Source organism: Ciona robusta, chromosome 2 (genome assembly GCF_009617815.1).
Source record: "Ciona robusta chromosome 2, ASM961781v2".
Lineage (NCBI taxonomy): Eukaryota > Metazoa > Chordata > Ascidiacea > Phlebobranchia > Cionidae > Ciona > Ciona robusta.
The window spans coordinates 5,371,944-5,399,534 of NC_143236.1; the positions used below are offsets into that span (position 1 = coordinate 5,371,944).

The 27,591-nt window shown below is 35.6% G+C and overlaps 2 protein-coding genes across 2 annotated transcripts; both read right to left on the reverse strand.

Moving 5' to 3' along the window:
- Positions 1-35: 35 nt before the first annotated feature.
- Positions 36-7,250, reverse strand: LOC149740483 (bile acid receptor-like). Its single transcript, XM_089872151.1, has 9 exons — positions 6,379-7,250; positions 6,149-6,285; positions 5,766-5,866; positions 4,698-4,828; positions 4,060-4,152; positions 3,425-3,524; positions 1,812-1,949; positions 1,108-1,221; positions 36-485 (listed from the first exon to the last, which is right to left on the reverse strand). The coding sequence occupies exons 1-9, from the start codon at positions 7,189-7,191 to the stop codon at positions 250-252; spliced, it is 1,863 nt and encodes a 620-aa protein (XP_089728277.1). The 5' UTR covers positions 7,192-7,250; the 3' UTR covers positions 36-249.
- Positions 7,251-10,915: 3,665 nt separating this feature from the next.
- On the reverse strand, positions 10,916-27,550 carry LOC149740484 (uncharacterized). Its single transcript, XM_089872140.1, has 18 exons — positions 27,230-27,550; positions 25,449-25,534; positions 24,757-24,903; positions 24,109-24,332; positions 23,689-23,808; positions 22,148-22,364; positions 19,979-20,818; positions 19,413-19,507; positions 18,924-19,015; positions 17,615-17,733; positions 15,950-16,137; positions 15,068-15,239; positions 14,627-14,826; positions 14,026-14,151; positions 13,602-13,664; positions 13,335-13,409; positions 12,098-12,252; positions 10,916-11,750 (listed from the first exon to the last, which is right to left on the reverse strand). Exons 1-18 carry the CDS (start codon positions 27,415-27,417, stop codon positions 11,600-11,602), a joined length of 3,258 nt encoding a protein of 1,085 aa, XP_089728266.1. The 5' UTR covers positions 27,418-27,550; the 3' UTR covers positions 10,916-11,599.
- Positions 27,551-27,591: the final 41 nt, after the last annotated feature.

Genomic DNA, 27,591 nt, shown 5'->3' on the forward strand with positions numbered 1-27,591 from the left:
TATATATGCTGCTACCTATACCCGGGTGCACTGTGTTTAGTAAAGCCATATATACTTTATTGTGCGTATACCAGTAAAAGAAAATCAACGATGAACTATACCATGGAAATTCCAAACATCAGCATATATAGCAATAGTCAGGTGCAAGCTCGGATGGGGCCAATTGTGTATACTTAATCTACTGCACGGGTTGACCGAAAAAGAACTGTTAAAATAAGATGCCCTTTCCTGGGCATTGACTGAAACCGATCACCGCATATCCCAAATCTCACAAAGCAAAGGTGTCAGCTGTTCCCTTTGTTTCCAATCCAAGACCATTTTAGCGTGGGTGTGATACAGTGTTCGCATTTCTGTAAGAAGAGAGAGGATTTTTGCGAAGATCTGAGGACGTCGCGGCTCACGGGCCTCGCTGTAACGCGAGAGAGCGGACAGGTACCGGTCCCTATATTTGTCAATGGTAAGTCTGTTCTCAAGGTCGGTGTGATCTGTTGGTACAATATTAAATGTGAATTAATGAATGAATGTAACTTACTTAGTCATTGTATGGCCGGAAAGCGACAGTCGTTATAACACGGGTATTGTGTTTCATATATCTCGTGCTAGCTCACGAGTTACCATGTATGTTACTTTGTGGCCGATTGTTTCAGGGGGATTTTTTATGTTTTGCTGATAATTTGGCTAACCAAATATTGGTTTTTAAGAGGGCCTTAATCATGTATGTACATTAGACAGAAAGGATATATAGACAAGGCAATTATGCTATAAGAGACATTACTGGGTTTTAGTATTTTGTTAAGCAATCAAACGTAATAAAAGTTGTAATTCTTTAAACAGACTCATGTTTAGTAGAGTGGGGGAAGACAGGATACTTTTAATACATAATATTTAAATATTCTAATTCTGTTTTAACCAATTAACAACAGTCCATTCTGCTTTAAATCAATTAACAGAGTCGCGTGAATAAAGTTTTATAATTCTTTGAATGTTCTTTTTTACTACGAAATGGGGCGAGAAAATAGAATTAAAAGGTGTCCCATCTTCCCCTACCCTAATATTTGTTCTCTACTTTAGCAGCATAGAAAGAAATACGATAGTCTTGTATCTCACCGGAGTCAAACACAATGATGGCAATAAGCAAGCCGTATTCGGTTTCATCCATTTGAAGTTTTGCAACATTGTCAAAAAAATCAGTGAGCGTTCGAATATGGTCTTCCTTTATACCTGAAACGAAAATTCAATCTGTTTAAAAACAACCCCAAAAGTTTTAAGTTCTAACTTTCTGTTTGATGATTTATAATCAAAGAAGCTCTGGTACCAATGGTGGTAGGTAAGAGTTTCGTGTTGGTTTTTAAGGCCAGGTAAACGGTGATAAATAATACATATAGTCGGGTGGGGAAGATGGGACATCTTTGGCACATAATATTCCAAATAGCCAGATCGTGTTTTAAACAGTTAACAACGGTCTATAGGAGTCGTGAGAATACGTTTTTAATTTTTTTTTAATGTTTTTTGTTTACTACCAAACGGGACGAAAAAATAGATTAAAAATTCGCCCTATCTTCCCCCACCCTACTATATATCTATCTTTTTAAACTTATTTATTCTCCCATTTGGCAGCAAATAAAGAATATTTACACAATTATAAAACCGCATTTTCGAGACTGTAAAGTTTGTTAATTGTTAAAAACACGGTTAGGAAATATGGGATATTATGTGCTAACGGTATCCGCCTTATCCCAATACTATAAAGTATACGAAAACATTCTGTATAACACCGTAATTGAAAACACTAGGATAGTATGATATTGTACCTGAGTCTCGTACAACACGTTTTAGATCCAGGAATCTGTTAACCTTGTTGTAACCACAGGAGTTTCGTAGAAGCATTGCTTGCACAACACAACCTTTCAGTAAAGCTATCTGGTCGTGTGAGTCAAGTCGCATGAAACCTATTAATGCAATGTAATTATACATCTATAAATGAAACCAAAATGTCTAACATGAAACGTATAAATGTTATAAATGTAATTATACAACGGTTTTATATTTAGATATTTGACCCAAATACGTTAATATATAGTAGGGTGGGGAGAGATGGGACACCTTTCCATTCTATTTTCTCGTCCCATTTGGTAGTAATCGAAACGTATCCCTACGACTCCCATGGATCGGTGTTAATTGTTTAAAACACTATCAGGATATTTCGATATTATGTGCTAAAGGTGATCCGTCTTACCCCACCCTACTATAGATTCTGTTACTTCTGTTAAAACAGCCATAATGTAAATATTTTTTTTGCTGCTCAGCTGAGATAAAAAAACGTAAACGAGATAGATACACTCTTTGATGAAGTCTTGTCCGATGGCGACGAGATATCGAAAATACAGTGTGTTATTAGACAATTTCGTAACAGAAAAGAACGTTTTAAGGTAGCTGTACACAGTATCCTTCGCAAGCGAATTCGCATGCAAACCCATTACCGAGTTCCGCATGCGGCAGCGAAATCCGGACAAAACAGACAAAACGGACGAATTCAGGATACTGTGTACAGCCACCTTAATGCGTAGCTTACATGCACGGTATTTCCCCGCTAACACAAACATTTTTCAAACTACATTGTTTTTGAACGAAGCTCGGTATATTGAAATAAAAATTTAATATCTAGCGATAAAAAAATCTTTTGAGCTCTGCACGCAACCGGATAAATCGTTGCAATGCTTTTATGTTGGCAGATGTTGTTTTCATGCTCGGTGTTTCATATTATATGAAATTTCTTTTGCGCAGTAAAAATTTATTCCATATTTAACTGTGATGTGGCAAAGTGAAACGGTCAGTTTTATGGTTTTAAGTCAATATTGACGAAGGCTCGATTACGAACACATTCACTTCATGAAGACGATTTTATGCCGATCGGCAGCTCACAATGGAATCAGCAGGCGTTCTGTTTAATCTGATACCGTGGTGTGATTACTCTGTATGCGGGTTGACTGAAAAAACACTACTTTAACGATGCAGACGGAGCCAATGTTTGATTCTTAGTTTAATTATCACGGGGATATCGTGATAAAAACACGGCCACGAACAAAGGATTGGCTATGACACTATGACACGTATGAATAGTGGAAATGGAAATCGCGTGACAGAATTTATATTGAATTTTGCTGTATTTGCTTTGCAACCACGCGAGAGAATGACAGGGATGACTCTCCCTCTTTCGCCAAACAAATTACTAACCACACTCAGACTTGGTCAATTTTGCCTTGATTCTGGCGACAGGAACGTCCACACACTACATTTTTAGATAAATTTACTTTCCAGAATCGCACACATTTGAGGCTAGACAAAATTAAACTACCTTAAATGGGAACTGCATTGTCAGCATTATAAGGCTCGTCTATTTTTAGTAACTGGCGAAAATGCATACCTGGTAACTTCTTGGTGAACTCTACCAACACTTGTACGTGAATGGTAGCGATTTCACAAAGATTCGGAGGCGTTTTCGTTGACAATTCGTAAAAACATTCCTAAACCACAAACTATGTAAGAGAGCAGTAAGGTTCCGACAAGCAAATAAATAAACTCTTATACAAACATGGCGTTCAAATTATTTTGGTGGAGGAGGAAGCTTACAAATTCACATGTAGTACTTTAAACTGCCGTAGCTTTTAACTCGATATGCAATTTTAGTTGGTGGATTCTTATTTTAAGAAAAAGCATTTATATGGGGATAATCTATTCCAAAAGTAATAGCAATTTTATTTAAATTTGCAATTTACACAGAAAACAGGCTGCAAAAAAAACATGATTGGTAACTTTTAAAAATTATACAATGTTATGGCACATAGAATTTATTTTTTTTAAATAGAAAAAAAAAACACCCTTTAATTTTGTTATTTCCAAAACCGTTTAAAACAACACTTTTAACTTTGACTGTTAGGAGACGTTTTGATTCATGTTGTGTCTAACCACAAGGCGTTTTTCCAAAACCATGGTTTAAATGAGACGGAAAATATAAATGATAAATGCATTGAAAGTATTACAGTATAAAGAGCTGCTTACCCAACGCTTTACTATCTCAGGATTATTCCGGTAATCTGAGAAACTTTTTCCAACCAATTCAATTAATAAATCAGTTTCATCTGGTTCTGGTGGCTGAAAACACATTAATTTCATTCACCAAAAAAATAGCACATAAAGAGTGGCAGACATATATATATTTTATAGACAAAGACACTTTATGTCAGTTTTTCTAACCCAGTGGTCACTTGGGTTACCTAAATTGTAAGCCCATGCCGAAAAAATATGGTACTTATGACAATGGCTGCTTTGAGATACAAAAATAAATAAGTGAGCAGTCATAATTTTTTAAAACTTATTTTAGAAACGAAAACAATAGGTATTTTATTCTCTTGTATATCTAAATAGGTATTTTGTCCTGTTGTGACAAGGCAATTCTAAATTTACAACATAGGTTTTAGTGTCAACACTCTTTCTACACCCTCGTGCCCGCTTCTAAGATACCATGCAACTTCGCAAATAGTAATTTAGTATGCAAAATTTAGTATGCAAAATTTAGCATGCAAAATTAAGTATGCAATTCTGCAAGTAATTATTTTTTGTATGACTAACAATTGGCACAACCCAATAGTGCCCAATGATTATATAACAAAAACATGATTGACATCCAAAATACTCACTGATTTAACTGCCGGTTTGGGTGGTGGGGGGATTGGACTCGTTACACTTTCTTTTGTTTCATCATCTTCTTGAATTGTTTTCACTTTCCTACTTCTTCTTTTTGATTTGCATTGGATTTCAGTCAACAAACCTATAGTTTGCAGAACCTTTTATTTTATATTTTATGAAAGTGGAACTCCACTTTACAGTTGTATAAATTATAAAATTGTTATAAAAGTTTTCTTTAAGAAAAACTAAATTTTCTTTTCCATAAAATTAAAGTTTCAGAAATTTAATCTGAAATGAGTTTTGCTAAAAATAGCCTATTTCTACCGAGTATATCACTTAATCGGGTACTGACATGTGTTATTTCTGCTTCCAGGCCTTAGGCTACATAATTTTATATCACCTATTTAAAAACTTAAATAGCTGTACAGTTAAAAATAAAGATATATATATATATATATATATAATCATTGTATTGATCAATTAACATTATCTATAAATTTAATTGAGTTTAACTGTTGTCCTGCCACAAGTATTTATTCAAATGATAATTTCTGAACTGATTTGTGTTTATTTCAATCTTAGAAAGAATCATGCCCAAGCAGCCCAACTGCAATATTTTTCTGCATATGTACTTAAGTTACGGAACAAATCGTTTGGGTACATGTAAAAAAATTATTGTACAGTTGAGTTTTAAATTTAAAGCAAATAACAACAACTTTTTGTTGAAAATGTAATAGTCTACATAAAAAAAACAATAAAAAAGACGCTATTGGAGAATCTTCTGGTACATAGCAGAATAGGCTGGTGGAAAGTGTTAGAGGTTGCTGGTTAGGGGGTTAGTGGTTATAGGGGTTAGTAGTTAGGGGTTGATGGTTAGGGGTTAGTAGTTAGGGGTTAGTGGTTAGCAAATAAGGTGGGGGAGATTCTTCACTAGCACCTTAAGAAACTATTGGTTGAAATTAAGCATAATCAGATACCATGTTCAAAAACATCATCCGCTTAAGTTTTTTTACTAGTGCGACATAATCAGATAGGCTAACAAGTTAAAAACATGATCTAGTAAAATTAGAACCACCTACATTCTTCTAACATCCCAACAGCCCTGCATTTTCTTAATCGACATTCAGGACATTTTCGGCGTGTGTACATGTCCATTTCACACTTTCCACCGTATTTGCATCTATTAAGTTCACCTTGTTAATGTCATGAACATATTTTACTCTTACATTAAACAATACTTAACAGCACAATATTTAAATATGCCCCGTCGGCAAAACCTATGAAGTGTCTGTATTCAAACATTAATGTCAGTTTGACAAACAATCTAGTTTTATTGGGAAACAAATAATCAAACACAGTTTAGCATATACCACACATAAAAATGCTTCAGAAATTTGCCTCATTAAAAGGGACCATTGAAAGTAATGTAAGAAAGTGACTTTAATCCAAAAGTCTAAGTGACCTGTAATGAGACTCCTTTCTGTTAATTGAGCGTCGGAAAAATCCTTTGCAGCCTTCGCATGTGAGAGCATTATAATGATATCCAGACGCACGGTCACCACACACTTGGCATACATCACTAGCACTTCTTTTGCGATTCTGTGTGGTGATAAAAAAAGTGTTTTAATTAGTGTGTATTATACGCAAGTTGCTGGAAATAAAGGAACAAAACTACATATCATTCTGACGTACTTGTTCGGATTTTCCATTTAGTGACGGAGCCTTCGAATGCAATTCCACTTTCTTTTGCAGCTGTTGCGTGCCAGCACCATTACACACAACTTGACCTTCGCTGCTTCTTCTTTCATTGACCGGTTCAACATCATTTTTAGATGAGGATCGTGAAAAGACGTGATCGTATGACGAGTTACTTGCGTCGGAAATCAACTCAAGGTCATGACCGTTTGAGCCGTTTCGGTTTAACGAATGACCATTTTGGAACAAAGCGTTTGGAAGGGAGACTCTTCGCTGTTCCGGCTGAAATCGTTCTTTCACTGGATGTGTGCACTGCGGGGGCGACGGCTGTAGGCGCTGGCCGTTGTATGGACTTCCAGGGGCACTATGGGTGCAGTAACTTATGGGACTTCCTCTCGGGAATGTATCTGGCGAAACCACCGGCGATCTTCGATGGAAAAACGGGGGCGGCGAAATGTTGGAATGGCCAATGTTATCACGAGTGTACAGCGACGGCGACATTTCGCTTCCAGATGCTGCATGGCTCGAGATTACAGTATGTGGTTGCTGCAGGTAACAGCTCGGGCAATCTGAACACGCGTGTAAGTGCTGGCAATTGTACGCCATGGATTGCAGGATTGTGTTATGCAGAAAACACTCTGCACAAGAAACATGACCTTCTGGGGTTGGATCGCCGTAAGCGCTACTGTAAGGAACTCCGACTGCATGATTCGGACATTCTGGATTACTCGGAAACAACCAATTTTCCCGGGATGGATACGGGTTAGAGTAATTGATCGGTGGTTCTTGGGGCGTCTGATATGGTTGCATTTTATACCAGAAAACTTTGGATGTTAAAACTTAAAACTTAAAATATTTATTTATTTATAAAAGTCTGAAAAAAACGAAGATAAGTTTAAAGTTAAGTTTAAGAAATATAGGCTACCATATGTTCGTAAAACCTAAAATTTAAAACCTTACAACTGGTCTAATCAAGCACGCATTATTTAAACATTGTTTTTTAACATTAAAGTTCACACCAGTTGTCAACACAAGAGCTTATTGAACCGAAATATGATCTGGCTCTTGCGATGCGTAGCGCGTATTGGTAACTGATTAACTAATAGCTCTATACTATGACGTGTGTGGAAATTACATGATTCTTTACTTGTCATGGTATTTCTTAATTGTGTCATTTATTCATACTATTCATGTTTTATAGACATTTATTATAACGGCAAGTTTCTTTGAAAAGTTTAACTTTATTTACGAAACCTTTTAAATTTCAGTTTTAAATTCATTCCAAAACTACTCGGATTGCGCAATCTTAGTACCACACCTAACGGCTTTGAATCACTAAAAACATTGGTTCTGTGCTAAAAGATGCTGAATTTCGTAAACAAGACAAAAATTTAGCTATTCCGTACCCCTAACTATCAGCCATTTGTCACGAATTGCTGTTGACTCAAACTAAAACGACCATATCGCGTTTCGAAATTAAACACTGCAGCGAAAAGAGTATAGCAAGCGTTCCACACGATATACGAGATTGTAAACTTTTAAAATATTTTACGACTCTCCAGCGATAGTTATAAAGATCGTTGGGCAAAGAATATGAAAAATTGCTAGCGAGACCTTGTTAGACTTCGACCCACTTCCCTTGTTTATGCTTCGTTTCCACGGCTGCAACTTGCTCATATAGCTTACCGGCGTCGTATAATGCTTTCCTCAAAAGTAGGTAAATTTATATTTCTCACTTACTGCACGAAAAAGTTAATTTATCTATTTCGTAAACTTATCTGAAAACACTGCAATATAGTTATTGAAAACCGTGTCTTTAAGCGTTGCACGCTAACCGGTTTTGCATCATTTAAGCGAAACTTTTAAGTTTCGCAGTTTTTTAAAAAACCTGAGAGCTCCTATCGCTACGCTTCCCCGACAGCTATGTTAGCTCAACAAATTGTGGCTGGCAATGATTCAGTGCTGGTGCTGATAAGGAGTAAGGAGAAAGGCTCCAGCTGGTTCAACTGGAGTACGAAGGGATTTTAGTTACGATACAAGAAAAGTGGCTCAAAGTAGAAAATGTCGTGTTTTGGTAAGTTAAATTTAGATTGCTTGTTTTTATTTCTGAAAAAGCATTCAAACTTGAAATGTCACGTAATACACGACCTGGCACTTCTGCTCACAATTTAGACAGATTGAAACCGAAATTATCTCTGCTGCTTTGTTACAATACCAATAAGTTCGTTGCTATGTCAAACGGTTCAAATTGCAAAAAAAGCTATGAATACCTAAGCAATTTTAAAATTTGGTGAGTAATGAACCACAAAGTCCGAAAATAGGTTGAAGTGGTGCTGAGTGAAAAGACAAAATACCGCAACAATTTTCCTGCTCCAGCAGATACATTGAACGGAGTGCTCACTGCCCCGACAAGGTTTTCGAGTCATTGTTTCCGTTTCTCCCGTGGAAGCAGTCGCCCGGCAAATATTCGTAAACGAAGGCATAACAGTGGGATATTAGAAGCGGTAAAAACATGGCATTGATGGATTGTCTCCACGTCTGCTGGTCAACAAATCGTGTGTGGCGGTGAGGCTTTCGCGAGGATGGGCCAATGACGTCACGTCACTAAACAGTGGCCTAATATTACGTCACTTATATGTCTTTGGTAAGTAATGGTTTGTTTGACGAGTATCGAAAACTTGTGATCGATTCAAGTTTTATCTTGAACGAAAACGACAGATTCGGACACTTTCATTATTCACTTTTGGGTCGAAAACATTTTTAACTTTTGAGTAAAATTGAATCGAAAACTAAAGGTCATACGGCGAACAAAATTGCAGTGGCGTATAAGTTGTAAAGGACACGGAGACTTTGCCCTTTCATTTTGAAACATACGTACTACCAGTCGAATACATGGGTTTCGCACCTGTTACACACATTTCCTACTTTCTCCCAACCAGAGCTACTGTACACACCTTGTTAAGTTATCTGATCCACACGTTCGTATTGCTTGTTCAGGATGTGTTTTATCTCCACGAACACGGCATTACACTTAATATCATGATGGTAGAACCAAACGTAGTTTTCAACCTCTACGAAACGTTTAATATATAATCCCTTTTTTAAATAGTAGGGTAGGAGAAGACGGGACAGCCTTAGCACATAATATCCAAATATCCTGACCGTGTTTTAACTAATTAGAAACGGTCTATGAGGGTCGTAGGAATACGGATTTTTTTATTCTTTGAACTTTCTTTGTTTACTACCAAATCGGACGAGAAAATAGAATGAAAAGGTGTCCCGTCTTCCCCACACCCTACTATACACCTTCCATGAAGAAACGAGACTGATGCTATATACAATGGTATTCTATTCTATAGGGATAGGCGAAGAATAGAACGGTTACATAACATGAAACATCACTACACACTTTATGTACGCAGGGATAAATAATTTAAATCATTCAATCATTAGTAAATATTTACGTATCAAATCCTCGCTGTCAATTTACTTATACATATTTAGATTTTTACTCAAATATATAATAACCAAACTCGTCGTTTACCCTGGAAGGCTATACTATGCGTGTTACATTACGCCACATTTATACAAAGTATCGTCAAAAACTTCTAAGAAGCCCGCTAATGAGAATATAATAAGGTTAAATTACGGGCAACGTAATTTTGGTGCTTGCTTACATAAACGCATGTCAAAGTAGCCTTATTTCCATGTTACACATGGTCAAGTCACGAGCTTTTTATCCGGAAGGCAAAACCAAATATATTTAGCTACAACGCAAATGAGAAACGCAAATTGCAACATTACGGCGTCATCAATATCGGCTGAAAAATTTTCATCATAAATTTTTTGCACCTATTTTTAAAACCGACCAACGTATAACGTTAATGCAAATACAGACGGTTCTTCCGTATTTTTGTCAAGTATCAGTGCAATTTTATGTATAGTAGGATGGGGGAAGAGGGTACACTTTTCATTCCATTTTCTCGTACATTTTGTTAGTAAACAAAAAACATTCAAAGAATTATAAAACCTTGTCGTGGCCACTTGCACAGACCGTTGTTAATTGTTAAAAACACGATCAGGATATTTATATATTTTGTGCTAAAGGTGTCCCATCTCCCCCCACCCCACTATATTTAACCGCTATGTCTCGGATCTCCAAAGCACCCCTTTTTTTTAAAAAAAAAATTAGATTTTTTTGCAAAACACCTGTTTTTTTGCAATGAACCGATTTTCGAAAGTGTTGCTACCCAGAAGTAAACATTACGCCGAAAAACCGATGTCATACATAAAGTTAAATATTCGTCAAAGTCCCTTAACTCAGCAGTTGCATCATCGATAATGGGAAATTACCATTTCTATTTATATCACTCTCAGAAACACTGTTTAGGTTGGACTACTAACCTTTCTGTCAACTTTAAGTTAAAGTGAAATATAGACGCCTAGCGTGGGTCAAGTCACGGTCAACTTGAAATGACGTCACTGGACTGACTTTATGTAAATTGAACTTTTACGTCAGAGGAATAACGCTGGGTGAAGCAAAGTGCGAAGTTCTGTTTGTTACGACACGATACACAATACATGCAAGTTCTAATGCAAGCCCGCAGTTACTCAACCATGAACAGAGAACGACACGATGAAGAAGACGCAAGTAATGGAGGAAACGATAAGGAATCTCGGGCAAGAAGCTGACGCATAAAATGTTCAACCGAAGGAATGTTGTCGTTTGTAGGTTCACAGTGGGGAGGGTTGCCGGTTCAAAGCTCGGTAGGGGAAGTTCGGGGTGGGAACGTGAATTTGCTCTGTTCGATTACTTAGAAGCAAGCAATTCGATTAAAAAACGAGTTAAAACATTATGGAACAATGTTGGTGTGAGGTCAATGGGACTTTATGCTGCAATAAGGTACAAGGGTTCGGTGATTGAAGTTAAAACGTAAAGCGCGAACTTGCGCAAGCAATCGCGGTGATATAAAAGTACGTGATAAAAGAGCAGTACAATGGTAGGATACTGCAGTTGGCTGGGTGCCAATGGCCTATTGCAGCTTGCCGGGAGACTGCAAAGTCGGACAATATTTGGAACAAGTACGTGATACTACCACCGAAAATTTGGCCACACAGTGGCGCTACGGTGCGTGACAGACGATGCTACATAGATATCATATAATAGGAAGCAGTGTTAATTGCAATGGGAAGACACGGGGATATTATAATTTCGAAATTACGTGCCCGTTCTGGGCTTGATGAACCATGAAGCGTCTGGGTTGACACGCATGAGTGCACTCATGTTGGTATCAGGATCAAGACAACGTTGATGAATGTTTCCGCCAACTTCGTATAATGCGTGCGTTGTGTTGTTGATTACTACTGGTCTGTTGAGGTACAAGTATTGATTACATAACATGATTTTTTATTTCTGTCATGCAGGGCTAAATAATGGCGCCGTGGCTTAGTGCGTCTGCCTGTAACCCAGCTCGTAGCTGCTACCATTGTGGGAATTTGTGTCTTTGGGGAAAACACTTAAGGAAAATTGCTCCAACCCAGTGGCCACTAATGGGTTGTCCAAATTATAAGCCATAATGAAAAAATAAAAAAATAACCCCAGAAGTAGCATACATGGTAGCTTGTAAGCTGGCAGGAAGTGTATGAAACAACACTAATGTAATAACCACTGCCATTGCCTGCCACATGAGGCTAAAAAGTTACATATCATTCATACTTTGTCTGGCTTCCTGTCTGCCGAATCCTCTCGCTTTGTCTTTGAAATCGTGCTATAATATCACTTGCGGTGATTGTATTATCAAGTTGAACCGCCATTGAACTAATCAGCATGTCTGGTGCTTGAACTCGTATTACTCCCTTCACTGCTTCATACTGTGAGGAACAATTGGTATATAGTAGGGTGGGGGAGGACGGGACACCTTTAGCAGATAATATTTAAATATTCTGAACGTGTTTTAAACAAATAACAACAGTGTATGGGAGTTGTGAGGATAAGGTTTTATAAATCTTTGAATGTTCTTTGTTTACTACCAAATGAGACAAAAAAATAGAATATAAAGGTGTTCCATTTCCCCCCTATTCTATTCAGAAAAGCTATAGAAAAAAGATTTTATTTTATCAGTGTCTACAATGGACAAGGTGAAATAGCACATGAGTGTCTGCTGTATAAAAAAAATGTTTAAATAATTTCAAAATTACTGGTGTACTGTACTTAGCATACTTGAGTTTGACTTATATATTGTATTGTTGGATATTGGCAAGTGTAATATAGATTAAATATTCTTGTAAATACAAAAGCAATGTTAACAAAACTAGGTGTGCCATGTTATATAAAGTAGTATTGTATTCACAAAAATCCCATAAAAGTCATCCAAATAGGAAATCATTTCCAAAGTCATTCATTACAATTAATTAACTTCCAATTACTGATAGCTTCAAGTCAATCACGTGGGAGAGAAAACCCTTGTTTTGACATGTGGTTTATAAATATGAATGAGTTGAAAAGACATGGGAGTTCCTTTTATCTTAAGTTTGGGGGTTACGCAAGTAACACGTGAATCCCAATTACGTAACTGGTTTTACCAACACAGGAGTGGAATTATTTTAAAGGTTAAGAAACTGTTCTAGTGTTCAGTAGCATGGGAGAAACTGCTTTATGGAATGTATGCTGGTTGTAGCATGAGCGAATAACTCTTCGTTAAAAAAAGTCGATAAGTTTTAAAAAATAAAGTTTATGCCGGCGAAAAGATGGGCTTTTTCTTGGATTTTATTTGGGAAATAGATTGATCATTGCACTTTCACTACCGTATAGGGTTTAATTTTTTATACTTTAAATTGTTGGTTTTAAAATTGAGCTTTTAATTTTTGACTTTGAATTTTTTGCTTTAGATTTCGGCGTTTAATATTTTTACTTTGAATTGGCATCTTTTATTTGTCATGTAACCAATACTCACTTCCAAAGGTTGTTTAGCTGATGAAGATTTCTTGTTTCCGTCTTTAGTTTTGCCTTGAAAGAACTTCACCTTGTACTGTTGAAAAATGACAAAAATATTACTATAATACCTCAAATTACAAATCATACTGAAGAAAGTAAAAAAAAAAATATTAAAATCTTTTATTAATTTAGTAAAAAATATATTTGTTTTATTAATTTTGAAAAAATAGGCAAAAGATAGAAATAAACTGAGTTTGTAGAGATCAGTAATAAAATTGTCGTCAACCTTATCTTTGGATTGTGTTGTGTGTTTCTTCGCACTTGTTTCAGCTCGATGCATGTGACGAACCTGAACATAGAATAAAAAAAAAATTATAACTTTTTTAAAACATAAGAAAAAAATGTAGAACATGGAAAAATACATTTCTATATTTAATTGAAATAAACTAAAACAACTAAGTGTATCATATATTGCTTGGATAAAAAAAATAGCAAAATATATTTTTTCATAACAGCAAAGAATAACTTTAATTAAAGATTTTGAAGCGATGTTTAAATTTGAAAAACAAAATTAAAAAAAGAAGTCTACACCTATATAGCAAACTAACTTTATACTTAATAAAAAAAGGTTTTACTCTAGCATAAAACGATACTAAAAAAATAAATATTCTCTTTACTTTAAATAAGTTATTTAAGAAACAATAAATCACCTGTGTTAGCATGAAAGCGGGCACAGTCCACAATAAACGATGATATTTTATCAGCATTCTCACAATATTAGAGGTGCCTGCTGCACGTTTTAAGTCCTGGGAAGCTGCTGTGGTAGATGCTTCTCTCTGTGGAAAAAAAAGACTAGTCATGTAATTTTACCTAATTTTCTGGGTTTGATGTTACAGAAATTTTTTTCTGGGTTTCAGCTTTGCTATTGATAAAAACTAAAACTCAACTGGTATTGAAATAAATTTGGTAGTTTCCTTTATGAACATTAAATAAATGAGACAAATTTTCGCATTGCCAGTATTAGACATTTTACAACAGTCTCATAGGAGCCTTAGGCACCAAACCTGAGGTGGCGGGTTAAGAAAGTCTACCCCTTGAGTTTTTGCACTGCATTAATCAGTGAACATTGGATACAAGAAATACACATCTAGCCCTACCAACGATTTAAATATAGGGGCAACAATTTAAGTTTAACAAAGATAAATTGCCATAGATAGAGTAAGGAGAATGAACCAACTCTGACATAAATTCAAAGTGTGGCTTGCCCTAAGACCTCACTCAGTACATAATCTGCCAATTCAATCCACACACCTTGCTTTGCTTGCGAGCCATGAATAAATTGGGTGCAGTAATCATTGCTACGTTGTTCAGACCCATTTTGTTGTACGGCTCGTTTGCCACCACGAGCCCCAGGAAACTAAGGAGGAACTGAAGAGAGTCTCGGTGCATCTCGTGAAGGAGGATGATCAGAAGGTTGAGAGCCTGAAGTTGTTCTTTTCGCTCAGAAATCACTGGGTGGCAGTAAAGAGTAAAGGGTATGTTCAGAAAATCATGGCGTTGAAATCTTGGACATTTAAAAAATCTAGGATGACTCTAATTAAATGCGGTTAAATAAATTATTAAAAAGCACCCTCCAAAAAAAACTTTGTTATTCTTTTTTTGAAATTATTACAATTTCCGTTTATAGAGAATCCCCTGGCTCTTGATTCAAACATTATCCTAAAGTAAACAGAAAATTAAAAAAAAACTTACTTTCGCACGAATGAAAAGCATCAATGTACTCAGTGGTGAGCAATGGGTCGGGTAACTCACGTAGGAAGAGTTTAAGTAATGCGGCAACGTCGTGTGGGTGGGCGTCACGCCACAGTGACGACTCCGCTATAGCAGATGTATCCGGGTTCGGACCAAATCTGTTCTCAATATCCTAAGAAGTGTTGATATTATTAGTTATTGTATAATTATGTAGTCTAGCGATTTCTAAACTGCGGTACGCGGTCTAATGGGGGTCTGACAGCAGTTTCAGAAACTTACCATATTTAAAAGTTTTGGCTTTTCTTTCATTAGTGTGTTTTTTTATTTTTGGTAGAGCATTCTTTGATTTTTATAGGACCCACAATATCAAAATAATTGCAGATTTAATACTTAATGCGAGTTTTTTATGAGATAAAGTGCTCACAGATTTATAAAACAACCTCAAAGTGATATTGAATAAACACATTTCAGGGTAAGGGACACTACTTAAAAAAGAGTAAAGTCCTTCAGTGTTGCACACCAAGAGGTTTTTCAGTGTTGCACACCAAGAAGTCCTTCAGTATTGCACACCAAGAAGTTCTTCAGTGTTGCACATCAAGAAGTCCTTCAGTGTTGCACACCAAGAGGTTTTTCAGTGTTGCACACCAAGAAGTCCTTCAGTATTGCACACCAAGAAGTTCTTCAGTGTTGCACATCAAGAAGCTCTTCAGTGTTGCACACCAAAAAGTCCTTCAGTGTTGCACACCAAGAAAATATGAAGTGTTGCACACCAAGAAGTCCTTCAGTGTTGCACATCAAGAAAACGAGGGTGTATGCCAGAGTTGCCACGTAGTTCTCAGGCAAGAGCAAACAACATTATTAAACTCTAATTCTTGAAGTTACCTGTTTAAGCAGCTTGATTCGTGCAGCTGAACCAGACTTTCTTAAAATTCCTTCATCTTTTAAAGCTTTTGCCTCCAGAAAAATGATGATTTCCCTCAGAACTTGCGGTATTTTAATGGTTGGTAAGTTTGTTCGTTTTCGATCCCATTCGATTAAAGTTGTAAGAGGGGAACCAAACACACCAGCATCTGGAAAGCGGAAAGGAATAATATAATATATTGGGGTGGGGGAAGATGGGACACCTTCATTGTGTTTTTTTGTATCGTTTGGTGGTAAACACAGAAAAATTAAAGAATTATAAAACCTTATCCTCACGACTTCCATAGACAGTTGTTATTTATTTGAAACAGGATCAGGATGTTTTTATATTATGTGCTATAGGTGTCCCATCTTTCCCCACCCTACCATAACTTTATTTGTGTTTTTTTTCTATTACAGTAGCGAATATTACAAAATTTTAAATGAAAAGTCGGGGCATAGCGACAAAACAACAGTTGGTATAACACGTTTTCAGTAAAAACATATTTACATTTAATTGGAAGAAAATAAACATGGTCGCTACACCTAGGAGTAAGATGTATGTTAATGTAAACCCTTTAGGGACGAGATATATATATATTTTTTTTTGTTTTTGGCCGACTGTCATATATTGCTCTCTAGCAACACAGGTGTTTGTGTTAGAGGGAAACAATTAATTAGACAAATATTCTTTGGGAAATTTGCTACAAGACTGTATTTTGATTTTTTTGATAATGTCAAAAAACTTTTTAACAGTTTTTAAACATCTGTTTTAGAATGCATATTTGCATTAATAAAAGGGTTAAACAGTGAACAAACTATGAGTCAGATTTGGCATATTTATCCCGGCCATGAAGATTTTGAACAAAATTATTCCAAATTCACAACAACCACTATCCACTATTAGAATGAAATAAATATCAGACTCTTATTTTTAACACAAATATTTATCAAGTTTGCCCCATAGAAACCATATTTTTAAAAAAATTGTGTGTTTTATGATAATATATATACCTTTTGGTTGTTTTAAATACTCAGTTACTAGTAAGCCCATGTATTGGAACTTCTAATAGAAAATTTAGCATAGGTTGTCAACTTGTCATATTGTTTCACACCATACTGTTGTTTTACATAATACACATGAAAATTGAACTAGGGATCCATGAACACATAAATACCCTGTGTTAACCTTGGAATTCAATTCAATTGCTTGAGAAATATTTTTCGTCTAGCCTTGGGACATTTTGCTCGTTGGAAACGAGAATTTAATTAAAATCTGGTTTTAGTCAAACACGATCTGGGACACTTGAAGATTTATTACGTTTTTAAATGCTAATTTGATTCAGGATTGATTTTACGACAATCAGGCAAGCAGCGGCAAGTCACAATTAAATCTTGAAAATGTCAGATTCCGGTGATAACTATCTTACGTTAACTAAACTAAGAAATGGGGTTGCTAGTTTTTTTATTATTTATTTTATTTGAGACGAAATTAAATCTTAAAAATGTCAGATTCGGGTGTTACCATATTCTGTTAGTTGTTAATTAAACTAAGAAATATTACTCCTAATTTTTTTTTTTTAGTTTTTTTACTTTTAGAGTGGATATGCTTTAGGTAACCATTAAACAAGAACTAGAATTACTAACCTTTTATTTTTGCTTTTGCTTTTCTCCTTTTGAGTTCGATTCCTCGCAGGTCAAATAAGGCGGTCAGCTCAATCAGAGCAAGGCTCTGAACTTTACGCATGTCCGTGGGCGAAAGGTCACTGCAGATAAAAATACTTTAGCATTGGCCAATACAACAGTAAACTCAGTGCTTTACTTGGGAAATATAATGCCTACAAATCTACAATAGTGGAAACTTAGCAATATTCAATGTTAAAATGGTGTGTGAAAAAGCAATTGTTTATTGGTAAAAAGTGTTTATAACTGAGCTGTGTAATATTTATAACAGTAATTCCTAAAACCTATCCTACTATTCTATTATGTGTTCCAAATATAAGGTAGAATAATTATGCTCTCGAAGCCCACTATTAATTCCAATGACTGCTACAAATCTATAATTAATATCAACTGCAGCAATCCATCATCAAACTGTATGTTTATTATTTAACATCAAGCAATATATATACATATTGTGTTAATAGACCAAAGAAAATATTATTTTTCATAAAGTGTAAGTACATGTAGCATCCATATCCTACAGTTGTCTGTTTTATTAAGCAGCAAATGCCCACACAATACATGTTGCACAGTAATGACGTGCACATCCTCTGCATTACTGTTATATTTGAGGAAAGAGACTACACCACTCCATGTGTGCTATCTTGATCTACTTTACCATGATTGTAAAATGGGTATTCCATGAATAAATAAGGCAGGACCATGCTTTAACAGAATTAAGTACATGGGATAGATAGGATGATTCTAAGTGCATTTTTTGGCTTAATATCTCAAACAGATTTTTTCTTATACCCAGGTTAAGTTATATATTGGTAATTATATTAATCAGTATATAAAACATTTTATTTATTTTCCTTATTTTATTCTTTAACGGTGAGGTCCTTGTCAAGGACATTTGATTTAGGACAGATTTGGCCCATTACCCCAACACCCGGAAAGCCTATTAAGTTCTTTGTGTGACCGGCACCGCAGATTTTTTCACCGTTATTTATCCTCATGTGCTTATACGAGTTAAAGTTACCACACTTTTTAACTTTGTGTATGATTTTTGTTTTTAATACAGCTTATAATTTGGACAACCTATTAATGACCGCTGGATTGGAGCAATGTCCGTTTAGTGTCTTGCCCAAGGAAAATACACTCCATAACATTTTCTCTATACATATCACAGTAAATTTCCAAACAAAATTCTCATTTACCTACATACACAATATTACATGCAGGCAGTTACACATGGCTCAAATGAGTATAACCGGTTTAAAGCAGTTCTTACCTGATTTTTGTGATACCAAGCGGTTCTCTAACAAGCGAAAAGTTGGGTAGATTTTGCTTGTCTGCTGTTTCGCTGTAGCTCATGTTTTTATCCTATAACGAAAGTTTGTGTGCGTCAAATACAAGCACAATATTTGTTGGTGTATGTTTGTGTATGGTTGATACAAATACTTATGATAAACTTACTAAACTATCACTGTATGATAGATATGTTAGAGCTAAACATTAGTGAGCAACATGAGAAGCTATTTTTAGGTCAGATTATAAACCACAATCAGTGGCGCAGCCAACGAGTTTTAACTCCTCTTTTAAAATTGTTTTTTTTTTTTATTAAAAACCCACTTATATTTTTTTTTTTATTCTGGTTGCACCAATGACTACAAACGTGATATACACTGATTTTTGATCTAATTGCTAGCACATTAAATTACACCACAAAAGCAAACAAAAAAAAGAAAAATTATAACACAGAATCGAATATGTTAGTAACCTGTTTTTCATCATTAAACTGTGGAATTTCTTCCCGGCTTCCACCCCACGATTTGCTATCTGCAGATCTTGAGCTAATGCTCAAAGTTTCAATGCCTGTGAAAATAAGTGACCATTGTTAATTAAGGGAAGTTATATTTACACAGGATAAGATTTTTTTCCCAGGATTTTCAAATGACAACAAAGAATGACATTGGACTGTAGGATTTTTTTAATATAAATATGGGAAAATTGGCCAACTTTGTACATGCAGTGTAAGCTCCAGTACAACAGCAGTGTTGTGACTGGGAGGTTTAGTTAAGCCAACATAAGTGGGTTAGTGTACAGGTAGGGTTTTACACCTTGAGGTAGACAATAAACACAACTGGTTTGTGGATGTGTTGTTTATTACCATGATGAATTAAATATCGCAAGGAAATAAAGAAATGAGAGGAAAATGTTGGATTCAACATTTTAAATGAGGAACAAAATAATGACTATTACTGTATCAGTGGATAGTATGGCAGACGTGAATAAAAATAATAAATGAGTCTTGTGCATCATGCAGTGGTGGGTTATTACACGGACTTGCTGGGGTGATGTAATTGAGTTCCGAACCATTTCCTGATGGTTTGACCGAGACCAAGCTCACAGATCGCTCGTCGGTGGCTTTGAGGGAACGCGCACGGCGAAGAGACGGACGGTAGCTGCTGATGCTGGATGGAGATGATCCAAACTGGTAGGAACCGGTTCGTACCGGTGACCCCTTGAAACTGGACAGGGAGATTTTGCGTAGAGGTGAGCGTTTTGACTCGCGCAGGGAGCCTTTTGACTGCGAGCCACCTTTTGATGGGGATGTACTTGGGTGACGTCGGCGTAACGAGAAATTGAAGCCTTGAGGTAAAAAGAAGCGGCTTTTGGGGGACGTTGAAGTGTCTGTCGGCGAAGTTTCATGTGAGAGCTGGGATTCGACTGTAATAGGGGCAGAATATCTGAGCGACCTAGGGGCTCTTGTGAGAGGGACAGTCGATCTCATTCGAGGGTTGGTAACCGAGATGACAGGAACTGTTAAATTTGGAGAGGTTGGAGGTTTGCTGACCGTCAGAGAAAGCCGGGCAGGACTGTCGGGTGGAATTATCACTCTAGATGGTATATCGCTCATAGAGTGTTGCGCTCTTGGGGTTTGGTTGGTTGGAAAATCACTGATAATAGGAAGGGACTCCGAGCTGTCATTGATATGGGAGGAACTGATAGCTTGAGTGATGCTCACTGTTGGGGAGTTGTGCTGAGTTTCTTGGTTTAAGTCTGGCAAAGAGGTTGATACACATGATGTTGCAAGGGTGTTGGCTACAAGTAACGGGGTACGTGTGACTGGGAGTAACGTCGTGATATCCACATTAGTCCTGGGTGTGGGTTCAGGACTACTGACTGGAAAAGAAACTTGCCAGTTAATTATTCATGAGTATCGATTTGAAAACTTGCCGTAGGTAACTTTGATTTAAACTTCCATTCTATTTATGGAATATTAACAATGTATAATTTTAGTTTAGAACTAAATTTTGAGTTTTTTATTTTTATTTTAAAAAGTTAACATGACATAACCTCTGTTTCGTTTTAAAAAAATATTGTTTTAAAACTAAAAATAAATTGCATTTTTACAGCAATAGCTTTATCTGACACAAACTATTTCAAGGTCTAAACAAAAAACGGATGTAAAAATATATCACACAAAGTTTAACCCACAAAGCCACAAGCAAAAATGTAAAATAGCAATAGGTATCATGTTCATACATTAATATATATACACATGTATTTATTTACTTGGCAAACCAGTATTGACAGTAGCTTCCACCTGGCGTTATTGACACAGCTGTCAATTCAGTGTGTCAATTCTGTGTCTGATAATTCTATTTTAAACGTAACATTTGTTCAAATATAAAACTTTCCTTCTGAGAAACATGAAAACAAACCTACAGCTGTAACTTCATTTACTTAAAATAAACACTCTAAAATAAAGGAAATGGTTATATACAGTTGTGCTAATGTCCATCAGGCTAATCAGGTATTTGTATTTAATATATAATACCACTATAGCTAAGGACAACTGATATAGTAGGGTGGGGAAGATGGGACACTTTTTTATACTACTTTTTCATCCCAAAGGGTTATAAACAAAAAAACATTCAAAGAATTGTAAACTGTATCCTCACAACTCCCGTAGACTGTTGTTAATTGTTTAAAACACGAACAGGATATTTTGATATTATGTGCTAATAGTGTCCCGTCTTCCCCCACCCCACTATTTAATGTGTAGAGTCTACCTAAATTTAATCGAGCAGACTTCAGGTGGTATGATTATTTCTGTACTGTCCACAAACTTCTAAGTAAAGTATATGCGACCTTAAATAACTGAGTATAACAATAGACTAATATCACATGATGAGTAATTTTAAAGCCATTCACCATTATATCCATTGTGGTTAAATTGGTTTTAATCACAGCTGACTGACCTGAAATCTGATATCCTCTAAATGGTTTTTACACTTTACTGTTTATGTATTTAACAGTGACCTTTACAAAAATGTACTGTTTTTTTTCCTTTACTGTTTTTTTTTAATTAAATTCATACATTTGAAGAAATGTGTAACTTTTTTAAGTACTATTTTAATGATGCCTGGTATTTTGGAGAAATGTATTTATTTTTTTTAACAAAACTAGATAAAATTTTGCTTAAAAAAATAAAAAGAATTCTCCTACCTTTTGTAGATTCAGTTGCTACAATTGATTCAACGTTTTTCTGATGTCGACTCCTGTAATCTTTCGTGGGGCTTGTTGGACTAACAGGCGAGTTTGATCCAGATGTTTTACGGGTTTTGGGGGTCTCAGAATATCTCCGACCAGCGTAAAACCCAGAATCGGAAAACCCCGTGACCCCTCTTGGAAGGCTGGCAGCCTTTAAATTTGGGTCATCATTCTAAGAAAAATGTTTTAAAAAATTATAAGTGATAGGCAATGGCGGACACTTGATCAATATTTGGGGGTGCCGACAACTGGAGGTCGGCCGAAATTTACGATTTACCAATAATCTTTATTGGTCAAAATGCGCAGATAATACACCGATATATAAAACAGTTCGGCACCCCTCAGTGTCCGTCGTTGGTGATAGGCTATAGCTTACGCATGCTGTTATATTGTTTAGATACTTTAAATTCGCTAAATGGCAGTTTCTAGGTTTGAATCATCATTCTAGCTTATTTTTAAATTTTTAATAGATTATACTTACTGTTAAATTAATAAGATAGCCTAAAATTGCTTAATATAGAATAATATTACTTATTTTTAATAGCTTGACTTATTTTTGCATAATTATATTCTGTCCCAAAATAGAGTTAATATTATTTTGGCATACACTAAGAACAAAATTTATGGTTTTTGCGATCAAAATAGAAACATTATAAATAATTTATTAAATTTCCATCTGGTCGCCATGGAAATAAAAAAATCTAATCTTGATACCTTAAAGAATTTAAAACAAAACAAACTTGTTTTAAAACCTGTGAACGTTATCTTTCGAATTACTGAGCAACAATAAATGTAAAACAATAATAATAATATTAAATGCTTTTAAATAAACATTCTGATAAGACACATGCACAAATATATCTCAGAGTTGTAACACATATTAATTTTCATAATTTTTAAACTGATAACTGAAAAATACTTATATTAAACATTCATTTCAGGACTTATTAAACGTATATGTAGTAGGGTGGGGAAAGATATGACACCCTTTCATTCTATTTTCTCGGCCCATTTAGCAGAAAGCAAAGAACAATCAAATAATTATAAGACCGTTTGTTCAAAAAAAATGATAAGGTTATTTGTATACTATGTGCTAAAGGTGTCCCATCTACTACCACTTTACTTCATATATAAACTTTATTCTGCCATTTTTAAAGATTTCAAATAAATTAGAGAATCATTTTAAAGTAAATATTTTTTAATTAGTTTTACTTTTACATACGTAAGTTGCATTGGATTCGTTTATAATATAAATCAATGTTTTGAAAGGATTGCCGATTACACTGCAATGAGTCATTAAGCTAAAAGATTGATACCCAGGAGTCAGGACTTTAACAGTAAGTCACACATATACATACATTGTAGTTTGTATAATGTTTTAAAAGGTATAATAAAAAAAATATTAAATTTTGTATTTTTTTAATTATTTTGTTTTATAATGTATAATATAATAAAATATGTATAATAAAGTTTTTTTAATCACTTTTTCCACATACTTTTCTAGCATCCGCAGGTTTATCAGCAGTGGAGTGAGGACCATCTGGCTCCTCTTTTGTCTCCGTTTCAATGGTTGGAAACACAGCAGTAATGGCTGGTTTGGGACGCCTTTTAGTTTTCTGTTGTAAAACAAAATCTCAATTATAAAAATTGTAAAAAAGACACGAATTAGCATTAGGCTGTCCTTAAAGAGTTTATATTTCTTCCAAACTAATTATTCACAAAAAAAGCCCAATGCAGGCACTTTTTTATACTAATAAAAAGTAATATTCATGATATTCAAATTCTAACAATAGAATTCTACATTAAATGAAAATCCGCAAAATCGTTATTAAAAGTTCCAATAATTCTTCAAACACCCTTGTCAGAATATCCCTAGATCTAACTATCTTTGAAAAAGTGAAATGTTTCAATTTTACCTGAGCTCGATTAAACGAAGTGATTCTACGAAGCACTGCTTCACGTTGTGGCCTTGTAAGGGTTGATAGAACAGTCATAGAGGATAAGTTATCCATAGATGGTCGGTTAGATGAAGAAGATGGGGTTTGGTTGGAAGCCATCATTCCTGTTGAACCAGTTACAACCAGATCAGACAAGCCAGCCAGTCTTAACCAGTCAGCTTCACCATCGTCATCTTGATCATCTACATACAATAAAATTATGATTCCAAATAAAAAGGAGAACTTAGCGCATAGACATACCATATTAGGGTGCAATAATTTCCATTTTTAAAGCAGGGGTGACATCTTATGTTTTTTTTAAATTATGAAGAAATTTCAAATGAAAAGGTGGACACTTAGCATATATACATACCATGGGGCTAAGGTGCAATGTCGTCCCAATTTTAGACAGGGGTTACATCATATGTTTCAGCACATTATTCGCACCTAAAACAGCTTTTACCCTGATTTAGGTGTCCATACAAACAAAAGTCAAAGTATATTGCATTCGCCATATTAATCAATTATGTTTTATACGTTTGACAACTGTAAGTGTAGTAATCCTATTTTAACAACGTCGCTGTGTGATTTTAATAAAAATAAATAAAAACACGAAGACACCCTAACCTCCAGAGTCAGTTCTTGAGACTGTCTGTTTTGTTTCTTCACTTAAAATCACAGCACTCTGCCGAATGTCTTGATATTCCCTCCAATAGTCTTCATATTGTTGTATGGGTAACGGAGGAATAGCTTCATCAGTGGGGGTGAGTGCAACTGGAGATCAGAAAAAAAGCTTACATGAAAATCTAACAGAAAACTGTCAAGCATGAATTTTATATCAGAATTTCATGTTTATTGGTAAAAAGTTAAAAAAACATTTATTTTTGACTGGATCTACAAAGGTAAATGTTGTTAACAATAAAAAAATGTTTCTGCCTAATGAGGACCTAACATACTTCTTTGTTTAAGACTTGAAGTAAAGTATATATATATATAGTAAAAAATAGTAAAAACCAATACATATATAATCCATATTTTTTTGTTAACCTAGCTATCTAGAAAAGATTAAAGTTATTACCTTGTTAATGGAAGTGGTCAGTGAGGTTTATGTTGTACAGACAAATACAAAATTTATTGCTGTTTCAAACTGTGCACAGCATGAAGTTTGTAAAGTTCAAAATAACGAGATTTATGTTGTATAAGTTTTTGACTGCTTATTCGTATGTAAAAGCCTCAAGACCTTGAACCATTTAACCAGAAGGTATAGGCATAAGAGTATTATAAATCAGATTCAAATACTTAGATTAAGATAAAATTACCTTGGTGATAACCAGTGGAGTTGTCCCCATTAAACCCACTACTTTCCGTGCTGTCCAAACTATCCATCGAATCGCACGACTTTTGCCTAAGAATGTACAAGAAGTGAGGTGGTGGGTTAAGCATATGCTGTATTAAAACTTAATAATTAATAAAGGGATGTGCCGAGCCGAGCCCGAACTCAAAAGCTCGTGCCCGAGCGTCTCCTTTTTTGACGCTCGGCGCTCGGCTGAAAACTGGGCCGAGCGCCGAGCCTTATGCTATCATGTTGCACGCGAGAGCGAAAAATATTAAAAATGAAAAAAGTGAAGCTACTAAGAGATAACGAGACTAGTCAGCGTAGCTTTCTCCTTAATTATTTTTCGTTCGTTGTGAATTTGCTCTCTCGCAAGTAACGAATCGCAACGTCAGCGAATTTGCCCGTATCGAATTACAGCAGGTGTCGAATTACACGAGCGCCCAATGTTTTCCTATCACATTTTAAATAAAAAGCCAAAAACTCTTAAACTTTTTTATAATGAAATAATATAAATTGCTGCAACCACGGTTTTGCAACCACAGGGTTTTGCAACCCCTAAGCCACCTTTACCGCAGACACGCACGCAGCCAGAAAGTGCTAAGACGCACACACACGCGTTGCATTCAATATAACATTCCTTCGCTTGGAATTAGAACAATTTTTCATTCAATTGTTACGTCACGTGTCCTATCGCAACGTAACTATTAATTATGACGTTTTCTAATATAACAATCGGGAGGAATGTGCCCACTGCCCAAGTTGGCAGCCCAACCAACCACGAGATCAAAACATCGTGTATCAGCGTCACATTTTTACACTCTGCGCCGGCGTATGAAATAAAGGAAGACGCATGCGGTAGCATACATTCCACACGTAACAAACGAAGCAATCGTTGTGAATTTATTCTCGTGAAAAATGACGTAATGAAACTCTGGTTCTCGTGCGGTGCCATCGATGTTTTTTGGCTTCTGTCCAAGCTCGACCGGGACGATACTTCGTAATATAATATTACAATTTATGTTGGTTCCAATTTACTAATAGCGTCGCTCCTCGCTCTTATATTTGCACCAATTAAAATTCACATAATCGCGATTTACCTGCATTTAAACTAATCATCGGAAACAAAAATTATACACAAACTACAGATCGTATGGAAGCGAATAAAACACGATTGTTTTCCAACAATCTCGTTTGTGATGTAACGATCGTAAAGGTTTATTCTGACGTAAATAATCGTTACATTATCCAAGATGAACATGCGTAGAAACTTGCCAGTTGCGCCACTGGCTGTAACAGTTATAAATAATTTTTTAATTAAATATTTTTTGTATGAATTTTACATTTTGCAACAGTAGGAATTATGAAAAGCAAGGCGCGTCTTTAACCGCAAACCACGTGTTCTGTATTATTTTGATTAGCGGCGCTTTTCGGCTGAATAGGAACGCATTCTCGTACGCCTTTCTCCTTGATGACGTCATAGGTGCTCGGGCTCGGGCTCGTGCCGAGCTTTTCGTTAAAGCTCGGCGCTCGGCGAACCCGAGCTTTTTCAACTTCAGCACATCCCTAATAATTATGTAAGAGACATTTATTTAAAGACAATGATACAACACAAAATACACATTGCATTTTGCATATAAATGATTTATAAAAGTTAAAAGTAATTTTGAACAGCAGATAACCATGTAAAAATGCATGCTACTCTACTCATTACTTATAAAGAATAGTGTTACCAAATCAAAAAAATTACACAAAACAATACAATACCTTGAGTAGATGCCACTGTCCAGACTATCCTCAGATTTGCTTGCTGACTTGTTTAGTGGAATTTCTGTGGGTACCTGTTTTGCCCTTGAAGATTGCTCTCCTCCTGGTTCAAGACGATTAATGCGTAGAACTATAGGAAGATCCTTTTGTTTCAGGCTTCCTTCCCCTAGCTTGTACTTATCGCTCATTCTTCAACGTAAAGCACGGCTTGTTACTATCCATCAGGGGTGGAGAATTAAGTTGTATCTCAGTATCTTCTGTACACAACACAACCCTACAAATAGCAATAACACAACAAGTCTGTAGAAAGAGAACATCAGGTTAGTCAAAAATTCAGGTTAGTAAAGTGTTCAGTACTGTGA